At 43.1% G+C, this 18735-nt stretch overlaps 1 protein-coding gene across 2 annotated transcripts in view; it reads right to left on the bottom strand.

The window, feature by feature from the left end:
* LOC136640858 (proton-coupled amino acid transporter 1-like) overlaps positions 1–18735 on the bottom strand; it is a 50022-nt gene that overhangs the window by 12687 nt on the left and 18600 nt on the right. For both annotated transcript variants that reach the window (XM_066616222.1, XM_066616223.1), the window contains 4 exons: positions 18489–18707; positions 17143–17241; positions 13331–13497; positions 4913–5082 (listed from right to left, as the gene is read on the bottom strand). In XM_066616222.1, coding sequence (XP_066472319.1) covers positions 4913–5082; positions 13331–13497; positions 17143–17241; positions 18489–18707 — 655 coding nt within the window. The remainder of the gene's footprint in view (positions 1–4912; positions 5083–13330; positions 13498–17142; positions 17242–18488; positions 18708–18735) is intronic.

Here is an 18735-nt window from a genome sequence, read left to right as displayed (position 1 = left end):
GTAATAGATATCTACTATTTCTTCCCCTTTCAGCCACTGACCCAGTAAATCAGTGGCAGAAAGATGTGTTCAGCACTAACCAAAAGACACTGCAACCTGCAGTCAGCATCCTGCTACCTAACAGGTTATCTCTCCTTAGTTCCAAGACCAACTCTTCTAGAGAATGGTCATAGATAGCTTAATCAACTCCTACTCTCCACACTGATGCAGATGTACCAATGGGGCATTCACTGATCCCATGGGAGGGTTTTAGGCCCTGGAGGTGTCCTCCAGGTAAGGGAACATTTATTCTCTTGCCCAGGGGTAATCCTTCACTGCCTGTATTAGTCTACTCAAATCTATACTAGCTATTTTGCTGGCACAAGTCTGAGTGTATCCAGGAAGGCAGATCAAAGCCAGGAAGGAAACAGAATATCAGTGGCATTGCTGCCACCACTACCACCCCCTTCCTGGCCTTGATCTGCCCCTCTCCTCACCCTATCTCCTCCCTCTTCTGTTCACCCTCTGCTGGACTTCTTGCTAGGTCTGGTGGTGGTCCTCTTGCACTGCCGCCATTTGTGGCAGTGTTCCCAAAATGGCTCCTAGCAGTACAAACAGCTGAAAGCCATTTTAGAACAGCAGAACTGTGCTCCACTGTCATAAACCCCCATGCAGGCCACCCCAATCTTGGACAGAATTGGGCTGTTAGTATATCTAGAAATTTTCTTGTGGCATGATTCAAATATGATTTACTTAGTCTATGTGAAGATAACTGAAGGCACCTGTTACTACAACAATTTCTCCTTTAGAGCAGGGGTGTCCAAAGTTTTAGGCAGGAGGGCCACATCATCTCTCTGACACTGTGTCAGGGGGCAGGGGGGGGAAAGAATTAATTTACACTTAAAATTTGGATAAATTTACATAAATGAATATATTACAGATGAACTTTTATGAATGAATGAAGGTCTTGCAATAGCTCAAGGCCTATAAAAGGCCTTGCACAAAGCAAGGCTGGCCTTTCCTTTGCTGCCACTACTGCATCACAGACGTGAAACCACAAGCAATGGAGGGAGCCCTCATCCCACAGCTCACACAAGAGGTCAAACAGTCACCCGCATGCTGAAAGCAGCTGCGTCGGGCCAGTGTGGACCCCAGCAAGTCTCCGGAGGGCCAGAGGCTCACTGGTGACTGGGGGCTCCCCGAGGGTCGCATTGGGAGTCCTTGAGGGCCGCAAGTGGCCTCAGCGCCGGGATTTGGGCACTCCTGCTCTAGAGTCTTCTTGATTTCTTTCTCCAACACCTGGCTTAGCACAGTGATCAGGAGGGCAATAGTGTGTCCTGATACTTCTACCCATAGTCTCTCTATGGATGAGGCTGGTACTAAGTTTTCTAAACAGTTAGATTCTGTACCCTCTGACATACAGACCTACACCACTCCCAGTGACCCTCCCTTCGCCAGAACAAAGTGATTATCTTTCATTCACATGCTCACGGGGAAGGGAGGGTTCTAAGTGCCTGGAGAGAGAATAACTGATGGATTGTCAGCTGGCTGCCATCTCTCACATTAACAAGGTTATTGTTAAATGGCTGTTTTCCTTTAATTTAAAGGGCCCTTCTTATGGCAGGGAGAGAGAAAAATCCAGGGACTTTTCCACAGGTAAAAAAACCATGATTAGCTTATACCTGTAATCACTTGCATGACTGTCTCTCTACAACAGTAAGAAAAGCAGTTTTTAAAACTGTGATGCATTTTTCCTCTTCTCCACAGGTCAGCACATTACTTCTCATTTGCAGTGGCCATTTGTGTCGAGTCAAATTTGTGTATAAAAAATCCATGTACAGGTTGGACCTGTATATGGAAGCAGGCAGTCTCTCCGGGCCCAGGCATTTAGATCACGAGTGACATCTGCAACCTTTGTACTAGAACAGATACGTTGCCATGCAACCCCCACATCTATCACAAACCCATCTCTCTATGTTCCTAATGATCAACCTACTTGGAGGGCCCCTCCACCCTTGGAGGACTAACCTCAACAGGAAGGCACATGTGCTCATCCTTCAAGAAATGTGCCTATTCTAAAGGATCATTTCCTCTTCCTCACAACAATGTCCTTCCCCAATACTTTGGCACTCTTCCAACAGCAAATAGCAGCAAAGCAGTCTGCCCAAGAGCAGGACACCACTTCCCTTGAGGTTTCAGCTACATGTCCTCAACTCTCCAAGCTTCTCCAGGCCAGCATCACTGTTGCCAAGAGCTAAAAAAAAAATCAAATGTGGAACAGGGTCTCTGAAGAGTATCAAATTTTTCAAATGATGGTGATAATGGAGCTGCACTGCAGAAACAGCTCTAACTGGGAACATCTAACAACCCACTTTGGAAATGTCTTAAAAACATTTTCTAAGCTCTCCAATTTTGCTTTGCAACATTGTAAGCTCAACCTTTCTTTTTAGTTTATGAAATTTTTTTTTTAAATACAGAGATTGGGACCGCAACCCTATGCTCACTTACCTAAAATTAAGCCCCACTGAACAAAGCAGGATTTACTCTGGAGCAAACTTGTACAGGAGTTTAAGTCTGCACTGCATGAACAAAAGCTATTTAAAACCATTTCCAAAGATGCAAGCCAATGAAGATGGTTAGAAGAGGAAGATGCCAATGCCAAGCAGGAATAATCCAAAGCAGGTTCTTCATTGCCACTTCCCTCCACAGACATGACCTCTCCAGCAAGTGCTCAGTTGGACCAGCAAATTAACAGTCAGGCAAGAGGTGGCATTATGAGCCCCTCTATGACTCAGTTAATTGTCACATCTCACGGTAAGCAGGATTTTAACATCCACTGAAGCAAAGGAAAAAGAGGCATCAAAACCAAATTACCCAGCTGCAGCTCCTCAGCCCTCAGGGGCAACTGTTATACTTTCCATATATATTAATTCAAAGAACTTTTAACTAGACATCTTTCCTTTCGCTTAGCACTTCAAAACCTCTGATTGCGTACTTGCTTTGGACACCCAAGCACTGACGCAGGCTTGCTCCAAGGCCATGAGATCATTTGGATTAATATTCATGCAACCTACTTAATTGGCTTTATCCTCTTTGATACGTGCAAGCCCAATGAGCCTGCACTTCCTTGCCTCCAACAGCACAAAAGCTATTGGGGGTATATGCTAGAAAGGAGTCTCCAACCTTTTCCTTCGCATTCCTTTCTGATGGAAGACTAAGCCCATGTGGACAGGCAGGGAGAAGGGCAAGGAAAAAGAATCACATACTAGCAGCCACCCAAATCCAATTTAACCCTTGTTCTTTCTCAGGCACTTTATTTTTTATATGGATTCACTCCAGTTCCCTTTAGTCAGTTGACTGAACTTCCACCGACTCTCTTGGCTGTCTGGATGAAGCCAATAGCAGAGCCGCACTTAGCTAAAGGAGCAATGAGTAACAATCATTTTCCTATCACAGAAGGTACGGGACATTCAAAGAGCCAGAATGAGTCATTCCAGTCGAGAGTTGTGTCTATATAGCAACAAGGAATTCTAAACACTGCTAAAAAAAGAAAGAAAGACATGATGCAAAACAGGCTTGCATACATTTATTCTGCCTCTCAGAGCAACACTAGACCATTTATATGCTGCTTTCCAACAAGTAGTTCACAAAGCAGTTAATATAGCAAAATAGGTCAATACATGGTTCCCTGAAAAAAAAGAACGAAAGAACGAAAGAATGAAAGAACGATCGATCAGCACAGCCCCTGGAAAAGATGCCATGATGGGGTGAAGAGGGACAGGTGCTCCAATATAAGAGGATACCTCATTAAACAGGTGCCACTTTGCTGAATTAACTGGGGATGTGCTAGCAGTAAAGGCCTCAACAAGCATGAAAGGTAGGGGAGAGCCTTGGAGGCCAGAACTGAAACCTTTAGAACAGAGGAAGTGGAAAATAGCAGGCACAGGATGAGCTGTGTGGGGCTTTTGCACTGTCTTTCACCACTGAAATTTCCTTCCAACCCTTCTACAGTTTGGGCCAGAAATCTAAATCTGTCTGCAGATGGACCCTGGACCTTAAGATGAATTTGTCTCTTGTCAAATGTCAGGTACAGATTCTCTGCCTGCAGACCATATGCATGCCTTCTTATAGCTTTCTTCCCACACAGCAATAATACATACTATACTATGTTTGATTTTAACATATCCATTGCCTTGGGAGTCATGTGTTGAAGAAATGCTAGTTAACTTGCCTAAATATGGTCTTTTGTAATACAAAAATCTAATCCTCACTCATTAACTTCTGTTATTTGACCAGACATTACCACGCCACTGAATTCTCTGTGTATTTGATCATCTCAAGATCTTGAATGAACCTTGTTTGAAACATGCAAGTGTGCAACCACTGAAGAAGGATGCCAAATTTGGGCACAGCATACAAATTCCAGAACACAAGTTATCAAAAATTTGCATTTGTGAACATTAAGCCAAAAATGGATTCCACAAGTCTGCCTGCACAGTCAAAGGGATTTTGCAATGGCTCCAAATAACTTCTCACCAACAGCAGCCAAAACACAGATCCTAGCAAAGCCATGTAGAACAAAAGATATGAAAGTTACCTTATGGAGAAATCAGACCACTGAACCATCTCATTTAGGATTTCTACTCTAAAAGTGGCTGCCCAGTTATCTTTCCCAGCCCTACCTGGAGATGCCACAGATTGAACCTAGGACATTCTGTATGCAAAGCTGGTGCTCTACCACTGGCTATGCCCCGATCCTTGGTTGGAGAATAAAATGTCATAACTTCTCTCTAACAACCAGAACTTGTAGAACTGACCCACTTTGCACCCAACCACCATGAATTATCACCTTACTGATGAATCTCTACTGTTCAGAACATTTTCTTTGATAAAGTGGTAAGGAAATATTCTCCAGAACTGGGCTTTTACTCACATGTTACGCAGACTAAGCAGGTCCTCAGCAGCAGATTGGTCCATAACGCCCAGCGTTCAGGGACTTGTGCGACCGCTGCGGGAATAATTATTTCTGCAGGGACGTAGAACTGCAGCGCATAAGAGAAGAAGATCCCAATGGAGTACAGCAGCTTGACAGACTGATACAACCTGAAAATGATGCAAATATGGACAGTCAAATCCACTCATCTGCTCAGGCAAAAGATTTCAGTCAAACGTAACAACATTCATCTTAGCAGTAAGGTACATTTAAAACATTTGTGTTCCCTTAACAATGGAGCACCAAGGAACTGCAGCATGCAATAACAGTGTGCAGAGGTGAAAAAGAGAGTGCTCTTTCTGATCCTGAGCTCTGCACAGACCAAGCACGACATGGAAAGGCGCTTGCCTGATCAAATGGCTTTGCTGCCATGAAATGAAGGGCTTTTTGGGGCATGATGATAAACAGCTACTTGTTCATCAGTGATCTATGGCAACCACTCAAGTTCCCATGTGAAGCTAATCACAACAGCACAGTGCCTCAAGATTCAACTTTAAAATGGATTCTGGAAAGTCTCCCAAATTCAGAGAGACTTTTGTCTGAGGAGCACTCCTTTTTCCAGAAGACAAGAATTCTCAGCTCAGATTTTAGCTTTTGAAACTGGATCCCATGTTAAAGAGGCATTAATCTGCACACAAGTCAGTCATGAAACAAGAAGATAAACATAGCAGTTTATTTGCTATTATGGGTTCCATCAAGAACCCCTAAACAAGATCACACTGATAATGTCCACTGATGGACAGAAAGTCAGCAATGAATTGCTAATACAGAACAACATTGAGAAGGTGGATAGGACAAACTAGATGACATCAAGGCCAGCAAAAACAGAAATGGAATGCAATATTTTAAAAGTGTAAAAAGTTCTGAATTTTAAGTAGTGGTTGTGCTCAACAACTGGACACAACTGAGATATCAGGGCACTTTTTCCTCTGTAGATGCAGAGAATTGATGCAATTGTTAGATGCATTTGGATAGTAAATATTGCTACAAGATACTGTTGCGGCAAATGAATGCAGAAGCTTTGACAGGACCAGATCTCTGGCTGGCCAAGAGCTAAGTTTAAGGTATTAAAAACCCTGTAGTTGGAAGGGGTTGAGCTGCTCTTTGCCATTCCGCCATGGATATCTGTTCATACCAGCCATGGTAGGACAGGTAGAAGAGCTACCCTTTGTTTATGCCCAGAAATTGGAAAGGTCCAGGTGAGTGTTAGGAGTAAGCAAGCTCAGGAGCTTAGCTTTATTGTTTCAGCAGTGTGTGTGTGTGTGTGTGTGTGTGTGTGTGTGTGTGTGTGTGTGTGTGTGTGTGTGTGTGTGTGTGTGTGTGTGTGTGTGTGTGTGTGTGTATTCTATGAAATCCCTTTCAAAAAAATATCTAATCTTAATTCTGTTCTTTAAACAAACCAATTCTGTTATTACAGGCTTGTGTCTGTTTGAGTACAAAGAAATTGAATTCATTTAAGTCTGGCCTAGGCCACTCAGTCTGCCACTGGAATGAACCAGAGTCTTGAGACTGGAGTCCTTGGAGTTTGGGGAGCTCAGTGCTTGCAAGAGCCGGGGAGTTAGCCTGTAGGACTTCAGCTTCCCCTTGGTTGAAGGACTGGTTGTTAAAAGGGCTGGTAGCACCTACTGGAGGACAGTATGCCCTGAGGACTTGTGCATTGACCTGTTTGGTGAGTTCAGCAGATCAGTGAAGATACACAAGAACTTGTACTCAATGTTCAGCTTTTGCCTAGGAACTAGTATCCTGCTCTTTTGGAGTATTATGATCCTTGAGATAGCAGGATACACATGAACAAGCTGGGAACAAGCATTACTGACTCACTGGGGGTATTTGTACAGAAAACCAGGAATGTGTAGGATCAGTCCGAGAGACCCTGGACCATGACACACTGGAACAGTTGTAAAGCAGACTTCTAGGACTGTACATCTTCCGAAGAATCACCAACAGTGCCTTTGAAACTATGATCAGGAATTAAAGATGCCACGTGCAAAGGGCAATATATACTTACTGTAAACACCACCTCCCAAAGCAATTACCATATCAGGGAAGTCTAAATTATGTGATCACAATTATGCAAATTAAGGTAATTTGCATACCAGTCATTTCTCCTTTAAAGAGTGTCCAAGATATGTGTGTTTTAATTGGCAAAGGAAAGAAAAAAGAAGAGAGGCACGGAGGCTAGAAGGGGGAGGAAACAAATTGTCGGATTTCAACCTTTCTCTGAGCTCTGAGTTAACAGACACCTCAGTTACATTCTAGTGCTATTCCAGAAAAGCTGGGACAAAAAAAAGTTCTTAGGACATTTATGTGCCAAATACCAGAAAACATACACAGCATGACTGGTACTACTAGCATATATTGAAGAGGTAGTAAGTATACAGAAACCCAGGGAAGGGGGCAGGGACTGAGTACTGTATTATCTTGTCTTTCCAATATTTTTTCAAATGATATTGAAATGCATTTTAAGAAGTTTTTTCACCCCATGCTGCAGCTAGTGTGATTCTATGCCAACTTTAATTATATATTTTAAAAAAGGAGGAGGCATACCTTCAAAGCAATTTTTATCACCTTCAGTTATGAACACTTCTCAGTTTTTGATCATTTCCTTTCCCCCACAGTGGTGTACTTGCCAGCGTTGGCTTTGGTGTAAAAGATCCGTGCAATACCTACGTCATCGCTGCCTGCCCTTTCACCAGCTCGAATCAAAGGCAAGCTGTTTTGGGAGCCACACACAAAGCTTGCTTAAGGGGGAGGAGAAATATATTACATTAAGAAAAAAAAGAGGCCACTAGGCAAAGTTGGTGGGCTAGAGGACCTGTTTGTTATTGCAGCGTAAACATCCACTCCATGTTTCTCAGTGGTCTGGCTTCTTTGTTGCCCTACTTATATTTATACATCACTCTTACTCAAGTTGGACTCCTGAAGCAGAAGGAATACAGTATAATACGACAAAGATACAATTTAAATAGGGATATGTTGGTGTGCAGACGTCAGCTAGCAACAGAGTCCAGGTTCTGGCCATTTGCTTTCAAAGGGAAAGGGCAGGAAGAGCTAGAGATGAAATTAATAGCTGGCTGATGGCAAAGATGCCAATCCACAGATGTAACCAATAAATCTGAACAAATACACTAAGCTTCTAAGAAACAGGAAAAGCCATAACTCTAAATGGGAGAGAGAAGCTAGGACATTATAGTGCAGCCTGCCCTTAGGACTGAAACAGAAAGCTGTACCAATCCTGCATGTCATCAAAGCCCAAATTCAGCACAACTCTTGAACTAAACGGTCTGTTCATTGTAGGTTGAAAGAGCCAATGGTGATATCCTTGAGATGAAAGGAGAAGACGGACCTCTTTTCTTCCAAAATGTGAAATGTAAAGTTGTACAAGAAGATACCAAGACCCTCAAACAGGTCACAGAATCACAGCAGTAAGGCAGAATTGTGAAGTTGCTGGAACAGCTAGCTGAAAATATATCCAAGAATAGACTCTACATGACAGCCAATACCAAGCTGGAGGGGGAGAGGATGAATTACACAAAATCCAAAAGGGAAAATCCCCCTTTAGCTTAAACAAAAAGTGTTTGCAGGTTCTGCTTCAGGGAAAAGAATGGAGCCCTGAGCAGACCCCATTGGACATCTCTGAATGTTAGGAGCAACTAAGCTTTACCATCTATCAATGAGTGGAATTAATGAATAAGAGAAAAGTTATCTGAACACACATGCAAGTGACTGGTGGATCATGAAAAGCTTTGCTTACAGAATTTGAATATACCTTGGTCATTAAGCACTTTGTTTCTTGAACAGAAAGAACCAACTTATGGGAGAAGGCTGTGGTTTAAAACTGTGCTTCCCTTATCTATTCCCAAACATACCTGGGCCAGGGGATCATGAAAAGGTGGCAAGAGTGCCTCTGTGTTTGTTAGGGAGTAGTGATTTGGTACTGGAGATAGCCAAAGTTGACAGAAATCAATTGAGACATCGAGAAGGAAAGAGAGCCCAACCCAATGTGAGAAGCTGCCATACATACCTTACTACATCAATCTCTTGTTGAGTTATTTTTATGTAAACAAGTGCAATTAGCAGTGGCGTAGCTAAAGGGGTGCAGGGGGTAGCAGTTGCACCGGGCAACAAGCTTTAGGGAGACATTTGCTCCCATAAGGCTCCCATAAGCCTTCTCCCAGTTGAGTTTGACATTAGTGGCCAAAATTGTGAAAAAAAATGGTATGTATGAATAATACCATCATAATATATATCACGGGAAAGGAAATTTAATGCAGAATGCTATGAAACAAACCTCACTGGAATATCTGTATTCTATAAAAAGTGATGGCCAATTAACCAGAAAATGAAAACACAACTGCCTTAAGGAACAAAAACTGGATTTACTTAACTCAAAACTGGCTTATGAGACTGACTGTTCTGAGAGTTTATGTTATTATGATACAGTATGGAACAAATAAGGTGTTAATATGAGTCAGCTCTCGTTTCTGTGTATCATAATAGTTACCCCTGCTAACTGGGCAACGAGGCACTTTTTCAAGTGGTGCTCCTTTTATATTTAGCAGAAAGAGCTGTCCCTCTCACCCCAGAATAGTGTCTCTAACCAATAAAGGGCACACTTTTTATTTCTTAACTAATTAAATTTGATTTTGTCGTTAGGGGGGGGCTACAAAATCTTCTTTGACTCCAGGTAGCAGATAGATGCCTTAGCTATGCCACTGGCTGGGGGAGGCGGCAGAGCAAGTGGTGGTGAGCTTCTTTTGGAAGGAGGTGGGTCACCCCCCCCATTTTCACTTTTTAAAAAACATGGGTGTGATATCACTTCCGGTTGTGACATCACTTCCGGGGCATCATTTCGAGCTTGGCACTGGGCTACACGATCAGTAGCTATGTCACAGGTGATTAACAGCCCAATGCAGCTTTTCTGGAATTAACCTCCATTAACTGGGGTGAATAATGAGTCAGCTCTATTAGAACTGCACAATATCAAGGCGTTTTTTTTTTTAGAATGCCTCATGTTGGTTCATTCCTTGGCCTCATAGAAGTAGACCAAGCCAGCTCTCAGCTGGTCCAAAAGCATCAGACTCCTACTGACACCTTGGGCTCTGGATGCCAGTTTCTCAGTCCCTAGAGAGCATCTTTGTGCAAGAAGTTGCAATACAGAAACTAGGGACCTGGATTGTGCCTTTTACAGATGTAAGCCAGCAGTAGATGGCAAGGATTACCTAATGTTACTTGCTAGTTACTATAAAGTGGTACAGCTTGCATGCATCTGGCTTTATGTGTCCCCTTTCATTAATAAGTCAAACAAGTAAGGCTGACATAATGCAACACTTTGCATTCCCACCTTCATAGCACTTTGGAAATAAATCAGCCCTCCCTTGCAGATGGCAGCAAGATAAAACAGCAAGTTAGAGAGCAAAGAATCCACTAGAGAGCAGCACAATCCCCATCTTTCAATCCTACTTTCCATTTCTAAACACCCAGTTGATACACAGAACCTGGTAGAGGCTTGATTAGCAACAGGACAGCCAATGATGAAAGAGAGGTTGACACCTCTAGACAAGGCGCCTCTTCCTGCACTACCTAGAGCAGGTGCGCTGTGAGGCTGCCTCAGGTGTGCCGCAGGATCAGTGGAGGCAGGCAGGAGCTACATGCCCACATGAGGGAGAAGCAGCTGCTTTGAGCCTCCTTCGGCAGGCAGCACAAGCAAGGGAGCAGCCAGGGAAGGGGCTGGTCGTGGCTGCTTTGCATTCCATGCAGCAGCTGAAGAGTCCACTTGGAGATTGCTCCTGCTACTGAGCAGGACTCAGGCTGCAACCTGATCCTCACTTTCCTGGAAGTAAGCCCCATTGGCTACTATGGGAGTAGCCCTATGGGAGTAGTACTATGGGAGTAGCCCCGTTGGCTACTATGGGAATAGCCCCGTTGGCTACTACTTTAGCATAGGGTTGGGCACGAAGGAGGTTGTTGCCTGCCTGCCTGCCTGCTGATTGGCCAACAAGAGAAGCCTGGAGGAGCCAGGAGGTGGGAGCTGTGGAGTGAGCGAGAAGAGGGAGCCAGAAGCAGGCAAGCAGGTACATAGCGAGCGAGTCTGCTGAGGTCCCTAACCTCAGGTTTCAGGGTCCCTGAAAGTCCCTTTTCCTTGCCAGTTTGCCTGCAACTCCCCAAAGCAACCCTCCCTGCACTTTGGGGCTTTTAGAAGAAGGGTGCTGGGCCACAATCCTATCTACACTTTCCTGGGAGTAAGCCCCACTGACTATAATGGGGCTTACTTCTGAGCAGGCATGCGTAGGATTGGGCTTTTGGTTGCACTCTTTTTTCTCAAGTACACAAGCAGGCAATTGGCACATCTCTCTCCTCTCCTCCCCCACCCTACCCCCTTCCCCAGGAATATTCCCCCCCCCCCCACAAAAATCTCACAATCACAGTTAGCAACTCTCTTACTGTCCCTCCCCTCACTTGTCAGCACCTTCCAAAGATACAGAATCACTGCCTCACACACTCACTCTCTCTCCCCCACCCCCAGTTTAATCCTGCACTTGTTTCAATCATGTCTCCTCACTGCCCCTCACCCACATTCTCCACTAAGTGATCAACCTGCCCTGTCTTTGCCAACACTTTCTGGCAATTTTGATAAGAATTTGAACATAGAATTTTTCCTCCTTTTCAGAAACCACATGTACTTCCCTGTCCATGCTTCTTGTCAATTTTTTTGTCATGTAATGATTTAATTGTATTAATGAAGAAACTTTGTTTTTTAAATTATTTGCTGTAGTGCATTTTTTGCCACCCATGTGAGTGCTTGGAACGGAACCCAAGCGAATAATTAGTCTAAACCTGTACCAGTTTTCTAACTGACATTGTTTCAGTACCTTCTAATACTGCATTATCTCTATATGTAGATTAGGAATGGGATGGGTAAGGAGTTCTTTTTGAAGAATTCTGTTATGAACTTCCCCCTAATTTTGGCAGATCAAAAGCTTAGGGATCCAGATGAATGTTTTGGCCACAGGGTCCAGAGTGCTTCAACTGAGAGGGAGTCCAATGGACAAACTTCATGCCTCCCTTTTCCTACAGTAGTGAGGCAAGGAGTCCACTTTGGCTGCTGCTCAGGCTAATTGCTCAGAATGGAAGAAAAATAGCCTTGCTGAAAAATAGCCTTGCTGATCTTTTGACTCTAAGATAAGAGTCATTAAGACAACAATCCACCAACCAGTCCTCCTCCAAGAGCTTAGAAAGGCACTTCGCTCAGTCCCTCCCTTGACCAATGCAATGTGATCACCTTGCTTTCATGTGCTCAGGGGGAAGGGAGGGGTCCTCTGGTGAGAGAAGGATTGATGGATTGTCAGCCAGCTGCCTTCTCTCTCTCTCTCATTAAGGAGGCTATTGTTAAAGGACTGTTCAGTTTTTTAAACTGATTTTAAAGGGATGCATTTTTCCCCTTCTCCAGGAATCACCACATTCCTTCTCATATATAGGGGCCACTGGTGATGAGTCAAATCCGTGTATAAATAGGCTGGACCTGTACATTCATATAGGATACCTAACTCTCCTAGAGATAGTCACCCATAAGATTTGGCTCTTCAGGAGTCTGGCCAAACTCTATGCTGCTTGGTGTGCCTTTATAACATAACCACATAGAGCATATACCAGTGATGATCTCTCTCTTCCCAAGTCACTCTTAGACCAGTAGGTCATTTTGAAAAGACGCATTTGACTAAAGGTGTATGCGTATATACCTTGATGTTTAATTTCCTATTGTTATGCTAAATATTTCAGTCCTATCACTGGAAGTGATCTTTGTTCATGTATGTATTTTACTTTCAAATTTTGTTGATAACATTTTTTTTATTTAATAGGTGTGGCTCAAAGAACAGCTCCAAGGTCCTAGCATTGAGCAAGTGTTTGGTGATACTGTACAATTATCCCTTGAACTCCAAAATGCAGAGCGCATCCTTAGGGACAGAAGGATTCAAAGGTAGTCTTGTACAGACAGAGAATACACAACAGAAGAAGTGGCAGATGCTAGGGCTTCATGAGTCCTATAATCCTGTCTGAAATCATGCAGACTGGACAACAGCAGAAAACACAATGATGGAAAGTAGGGAGAAATGGGAAAGGTGAGTCCATGAGACAGAATGATGGCTCTTGAAGTGCCTCAATTCTTGAAGACTCAGCAGCCTCTACCCCTCCAAAATATTCCACTTGAACACCTCCCTACACACAAGGCAAGTGTTCTAGGTTTCTTGTAAGCTGTTTCCTTTCTCCTCTATCCTTGCGTTTCCATTCTAAACCACTAAGTAGTCTCATGGTCACTTATTTACACCATAGGAGATTCTTTCCCTGGTTTCAACTCACCAACAGTTAGGTAGATTGAGAGTAATGCTGGCCCGGATGTCCGCTCCAAAGTGTATGTATCCCAATGTTCCCAGCGTGAGGTAGAGGATGGTGACAATGATCATGCCCACATAGAGGATTATGGGGAACTGATGAGGTTTCTTCATCTTGTTTTCTAGAGGAAGCACCTTATTGAAGGGGGGGGGGAAAACAGACTTTGAATATACCATCTTACAGTTCACACTAACCAAATCTCAGACTGTTAATTCAGCCACAGCACATGATCATCATAACAGTGGGACAGACCTGCATTTCCTCTAACTCAGTTTTCTGTCTCTGCAGAACCATCACCCAGATGCCAAAGAATGATCCTTTACTAACCCCCAATCATTGGTAGCTCGAAAGACATTCTTTGAACTCTGAGGATTATTTCCCTTCACCAGCCACAAGTCAGGGTGAAGGGAGAGGGTCACTTTTCTTAGAGCAAGCTGCAAAATAGCAATTCTAATTGACCCCCTGACTGACTCATGTTTTGTTTGCTTTCATTTCAACACAGTTTTTGCTATCTTAAAGAGTCCCAGAACCAAACCCCAGCAGATACCGAAGTTCCACCTGTATTTTAAAAGCCACTATGAAAAATCCATCCACCCAACTATACATGAGAAATTCACCCAGATCATGTAAGCTGGAAACTGGGCATTATGAAAAATTAGGATACTACTATTACCTCACCAGCCAGTCACACAATGCAGGAAGCAAAATAGTGGTTGTATAAACATTCACTAGTCTGCTTGCCATTTCCTTGTTTTTGTGGCTTGTGAAAGCAAGACAAGCGCATAGCAACGTTATAACGAAACACAAATTTGTAGGATGCTTTTATTACTGGTCCACCAAATTGGGGCTGCACCAACTAAAAGTGAACTGATTTAAATTAGTACTTTTGGAGAAGAGGCCAGCAGAGAATTAAACCTAAAGGTAGTTTTTCATCTCCTCCCTTTCTTATATGCTAGTCCTAATTATCTTGCCAGAACTCATAGTATACGCATGCCTGTAAGGTATACTGCCATATCACACAGGAAGTTAAGTAACAATTGAGGACTTTGAGCTTTTGTCTTCTGTATTTACACAGTGATCCAATTCAGATAAAGATAATTTAGTAGTATTGCATCAACTCCCTCTGCTACTTACTCATATGTGCCAATGCCCAATAGATCTGCTTTCAGTGTCCTAAACACTATTCTCTCCCTTTGCCATGACTATTTAACATTCTGTTCCTACATGCCCTTAAAGTGCTGTACTCCTTCCTCTTTGTTCTCTGCCAATGAACATAAGGATTGCTTCCCATGCTGCAGAAATTGGAATGCACACACCTATATACTGCATGCGTAAGAGGCAAACTCTTGTACATGCTGCAGGATTCCAATACTACTGCAGTTGCTCCCGGACAGTACCACTGGTATACATTTAGTTGAATAAAAACTGATAATTGCCATTGTTACGGGGGCAAAAGACTCTCGGTGTATACTGTACATCAGTGGTTCCCAACCTTTAGGAGCCCAAGGACCACCAAGGCAAAAACTGGAATCGTTGTAGAGCATGTGCAGCTGTGGGCTCTCTCGTCTCTGCCCTCTCTGGTGGTCCATCTCCAAAGTGCTCCCCCATGGATTATCCAAGAGGATGGAGACACTTCAGTAGCTGTGGGTGGTCCATTCTCTGCCCTCTCCGGTGGTCTGTGGGAAATTGCTTGCTCAGAGAGAAACTGAAGCTATTTTTTTCCTGAAACCTCATGGACCACTTTTCAGGGTCTCATGGACCACAGGTTAGGAACTAGTGCTGTACGTAGTTGTGGGACACCTTCCCCACTCAAGAATCATACTGTCCTTGTAAAGGTTTTTAGCTCCTGCTGGAAAGTTATTTCATCCAGTTTTCTCCCTTTCGATTTTGAGCCCAATCCTGAGCTTGGCATGTCGACTTACTACCAGCACACACTCTCGCAAACGTGCCATAAGGCACGTTTGCGGGCCCTAGCACCAGGCAAGCACTGGTGGTAGCCCAGTACTAGGAACATGAAGCAGAAGGGACTCGTGAATTATACCTGCAAGTCCCCAATTCAGAATGTTACATTAGAAAGCATGTGTGAATCCCAGTTTTGCAAATCATGCTTTTTCATAACACAAAAAATTGTGATGTCTGGCACTTGATGATCTAGAAACCTCTACTAACTGGCTCAGCCAGCTCACCAGCCCCAACCTAGTTTGCTGCTGCTGAGGACTAGGAAAAATCGACAGCATTCAAAGTAAAACTGAAACTTACAACAATAGAGATGTGCCAGACAATTACAATATTTGGCAACATTTTGGTGCCACAGATACTGGATGTCACAACTTTTACTGTCTATAGATCTGCTCTTCATTTACGACATTCTGACTAAATTTCCATACATTTCCTTAGCTTCCACGATTTTATTCTGGTTACTAAGAAAGTATTAACATGCTATATACACAAACCAAACTGCAAGATTCAGTCCCTTGCACTATATTACAGTGGGCCATAGCTAGGCCTGAGATAGTTTATCCATTTAAAAAAAAAAATCTTCCAGAGCAGGGGTTTCCAGTTTCCATAAATGTGTTAAGTCAATTGCCTTCATTGCTTCACTAATCTTACAGTTAGAACACCAGCCCATCTTATTAGATATACTCCACTAGGACACACCACCTTTGTGTCACTCATCCTCCCACTCACTAGTACAAAAAGAAGTCAGCTTACTCATTTTGCTTTAACATGTTACCTCTCTCTCCCCTAAACATACCTAGTTCCTTTCGAGCTTCCTGATGAATCTTGCACTCTAAGCCCTTTACATCTTTCTTGCTCTCCTCTGAATCATTGCCAGTTTGTCAACATCCTTCCCAACATTCCCTTTGGAAACTGAACCCTGTTCTCCGTCTGAGGCCTAACCAGGGTTGATTAGATCTGCACTATCACTTTCCCTGTTTTAGATGCAGTACCTCTTCAGCTAACGCATCTCAGAAAGGCATTTGCTGCTCAGGAAACATAATTACCACTGCAGGAAACTGAACCTAAACCACTGCAAGATAAAAGAGACAAATTACCTTAGAGTAGGGAAGGACAGATCAAACAGTTTCATTGTCATCCCACTTTCCTTTAACAAGACAGCTCTGAAGAGCAATAAAATGAAGCTATTGAGGAAAGTTCACTCAGCCATACTATTTTTCTTTACTATAAATGTAGCTGCTAATAAGCATTTTAAAGAAGAATGGACAATCTGAAAGCTTTTGATCCCAGAGCAATAAGACATTACCAGACCTCTGTTAGCCCAAAAACAGATCATCGATATACTGAAAAAAAAAAAAAACACTGTTCTCTTCAACATTTAGGACTGAAGCAAAAAGAGATTTCTTGTTGGGGTTGCCAGCCTCACGGATGTGCAACAACCAGATAACTAAGGGCCCAATCCTATCCAACTTCACAGCACTGATGCTGCTGTGCCAATGGGGCATCCTGCAGTTGGGGGGGGGGGGTCAGTCACAGAGATTTCCTCAAGGTAAGGGAACATTTGATTTCTTACCTCGGGACTGCATTGCAGCTGCATCAGTGCTAGAAAACTGGATAGGATTGGGCCCACAGGTTGCAACCCTATGTGCACTCACATGGGAATAAGTTCCACCAGACACAGTAGAACTCATTTCTGAGTAAACATGCACCTGATTTTATGAGGTTGCTGCATTCACAGCTGATCAAAGAAAGTCCTAATGAAATTAAGTTCTTAACACAGTTCCTGCAAGTCATGTCAGAACACACATACAAAGACTTACCACTCCAATGCCTTCAAAAGCAAAGATAGCTGTGCCGAAAAACAGAGGATATGTTTTCCACCTGGCAATCAGAGGCAGATGACTAGGATCTGGAATATCCTGATAATGGGGTAAGGAAAAAGCATAGGTTTGAGACATAACAGCATTTGCTTGGGAGAATTGTTTCCCTGCATTCTCCAAAAAGGATGCATGAAATCACCAATATCCATTAATCACATCACCGAAGAAAACACAAGTGAAATGTTACTGGTAACCAAGATTGCAGTGGCTGCTCATGTCGCACATGGTGTGCTTTTCCTAGGAGCATCCAACATTTTATTTACATCAGTCCTGCAATACCACTAGCAGTCAGCCTTTTTCCACAAGTATGCCACAACACCAACCTAGAGAATGGGTTTCCTCCATCTCCTTTGTTCCCCATATGCACTCAAACCAAGTCACGCTGCTTCTTTCCATACAAAATTGTGGGAATGTAGTCTTTCATTTCCATCCCACTGGCTCATTTGCTACTCAACGACTGAAACCTTTGGGAAGAATCATAGCTCAATGGTAGAGCAACTGCTTTGCATGAAGAATGTCCCAGGTTCAAACCTTGAGGTCTCTAGAGATGGCTGAGAAAGACCCCTGTCTAAATCCCTGGCATGTTATCTCACAGGGGAGACAATACTGGGCTAGTTGGACCAATAGAATAAGGCAGTTTCATAAGTTTCATAAGTTTAAAATACCTCAAGCCCCTTTCATCTAGCTAGAGCAGCACTCCCAGAATAATTTATTTCTTGTTTTCAAACCATGCAATATCCCTCTCCAAACCCCTTTGGAGAGTTCTCATTCTTTATCTTCTTCAAATCTCTGCCATCTTTCCCACTCTTAACTATGACCTGGCTCTTAATTCTATCACTCTCAGAAGCATCTTGCTCTGCTCTTTGTATGCCAGAAACTTCTTCCAGTTTTTTTCTTCAAATCACTCCTCAAAACTCACCTCTTCCAAGAAGGTTTGGGTTTAACCACTTAGTCTTCACCCCCAACAGAATCAAAACTTAAGCAAAATGACCGTATTTGGGCAAACTCATCCAATTATTCTTGCCTCTTCCTTTCTGTTCCACATTGTCCACTGCCAAAATTAAGGTTATATGGTGGAGTACTATCTTTTTTGCTTACAGCATCATGTACACTGCTGGGTGCTATGGGAAATTTATGTCCACTTTATCCACTGGACTATACCAAACTCAACCTATAATCCACCTACAATGGCTGATCCATAAAAATTTTTTTAAAGCCCCTTTAAAATGGGACCACCATTGCTACAGGAAATATATTGCCACTTCTACTTTGGTCTTTGTACGTACCCTGACAATGTACTGATATATCATTATCAGGCTGCAAAACATGGCAAGATTGGCCAACATGGAGAAGATGGAAAGGACTCTGAGACTCTGGATGAAGACAAGCAATACCATAAATGGCAACAAGGACAATATGTATAACCGAGAGTCCATGGTTGGAGCCAACAAGGCAGTCTCGTTGGCATTGCAATTGTTTGTTGTTCCATTCGCAGCAGAAATCACCTAAGAAGAAGTTGAGAAAATATTGTTT

Source organism: Tiliqua scincoides, chromosome 2, assembly GCF_035046505.1.
Source record: "Tiliqua scincoides isolate rTilSci1 chromosome 2, rTilSci1.hap2, whole genome shotgun sequence".
Taxonomy (NCBI): domain Eukaryota; kingdom Metazoa; phylum Chordata; class Lepidosauria; order Squamata; family Scincidae; genus Tiliqua; species Tiliqua scincoides.
This window is presented reverse-complemented; position numbering and strand designations above follow the sequence as displayed.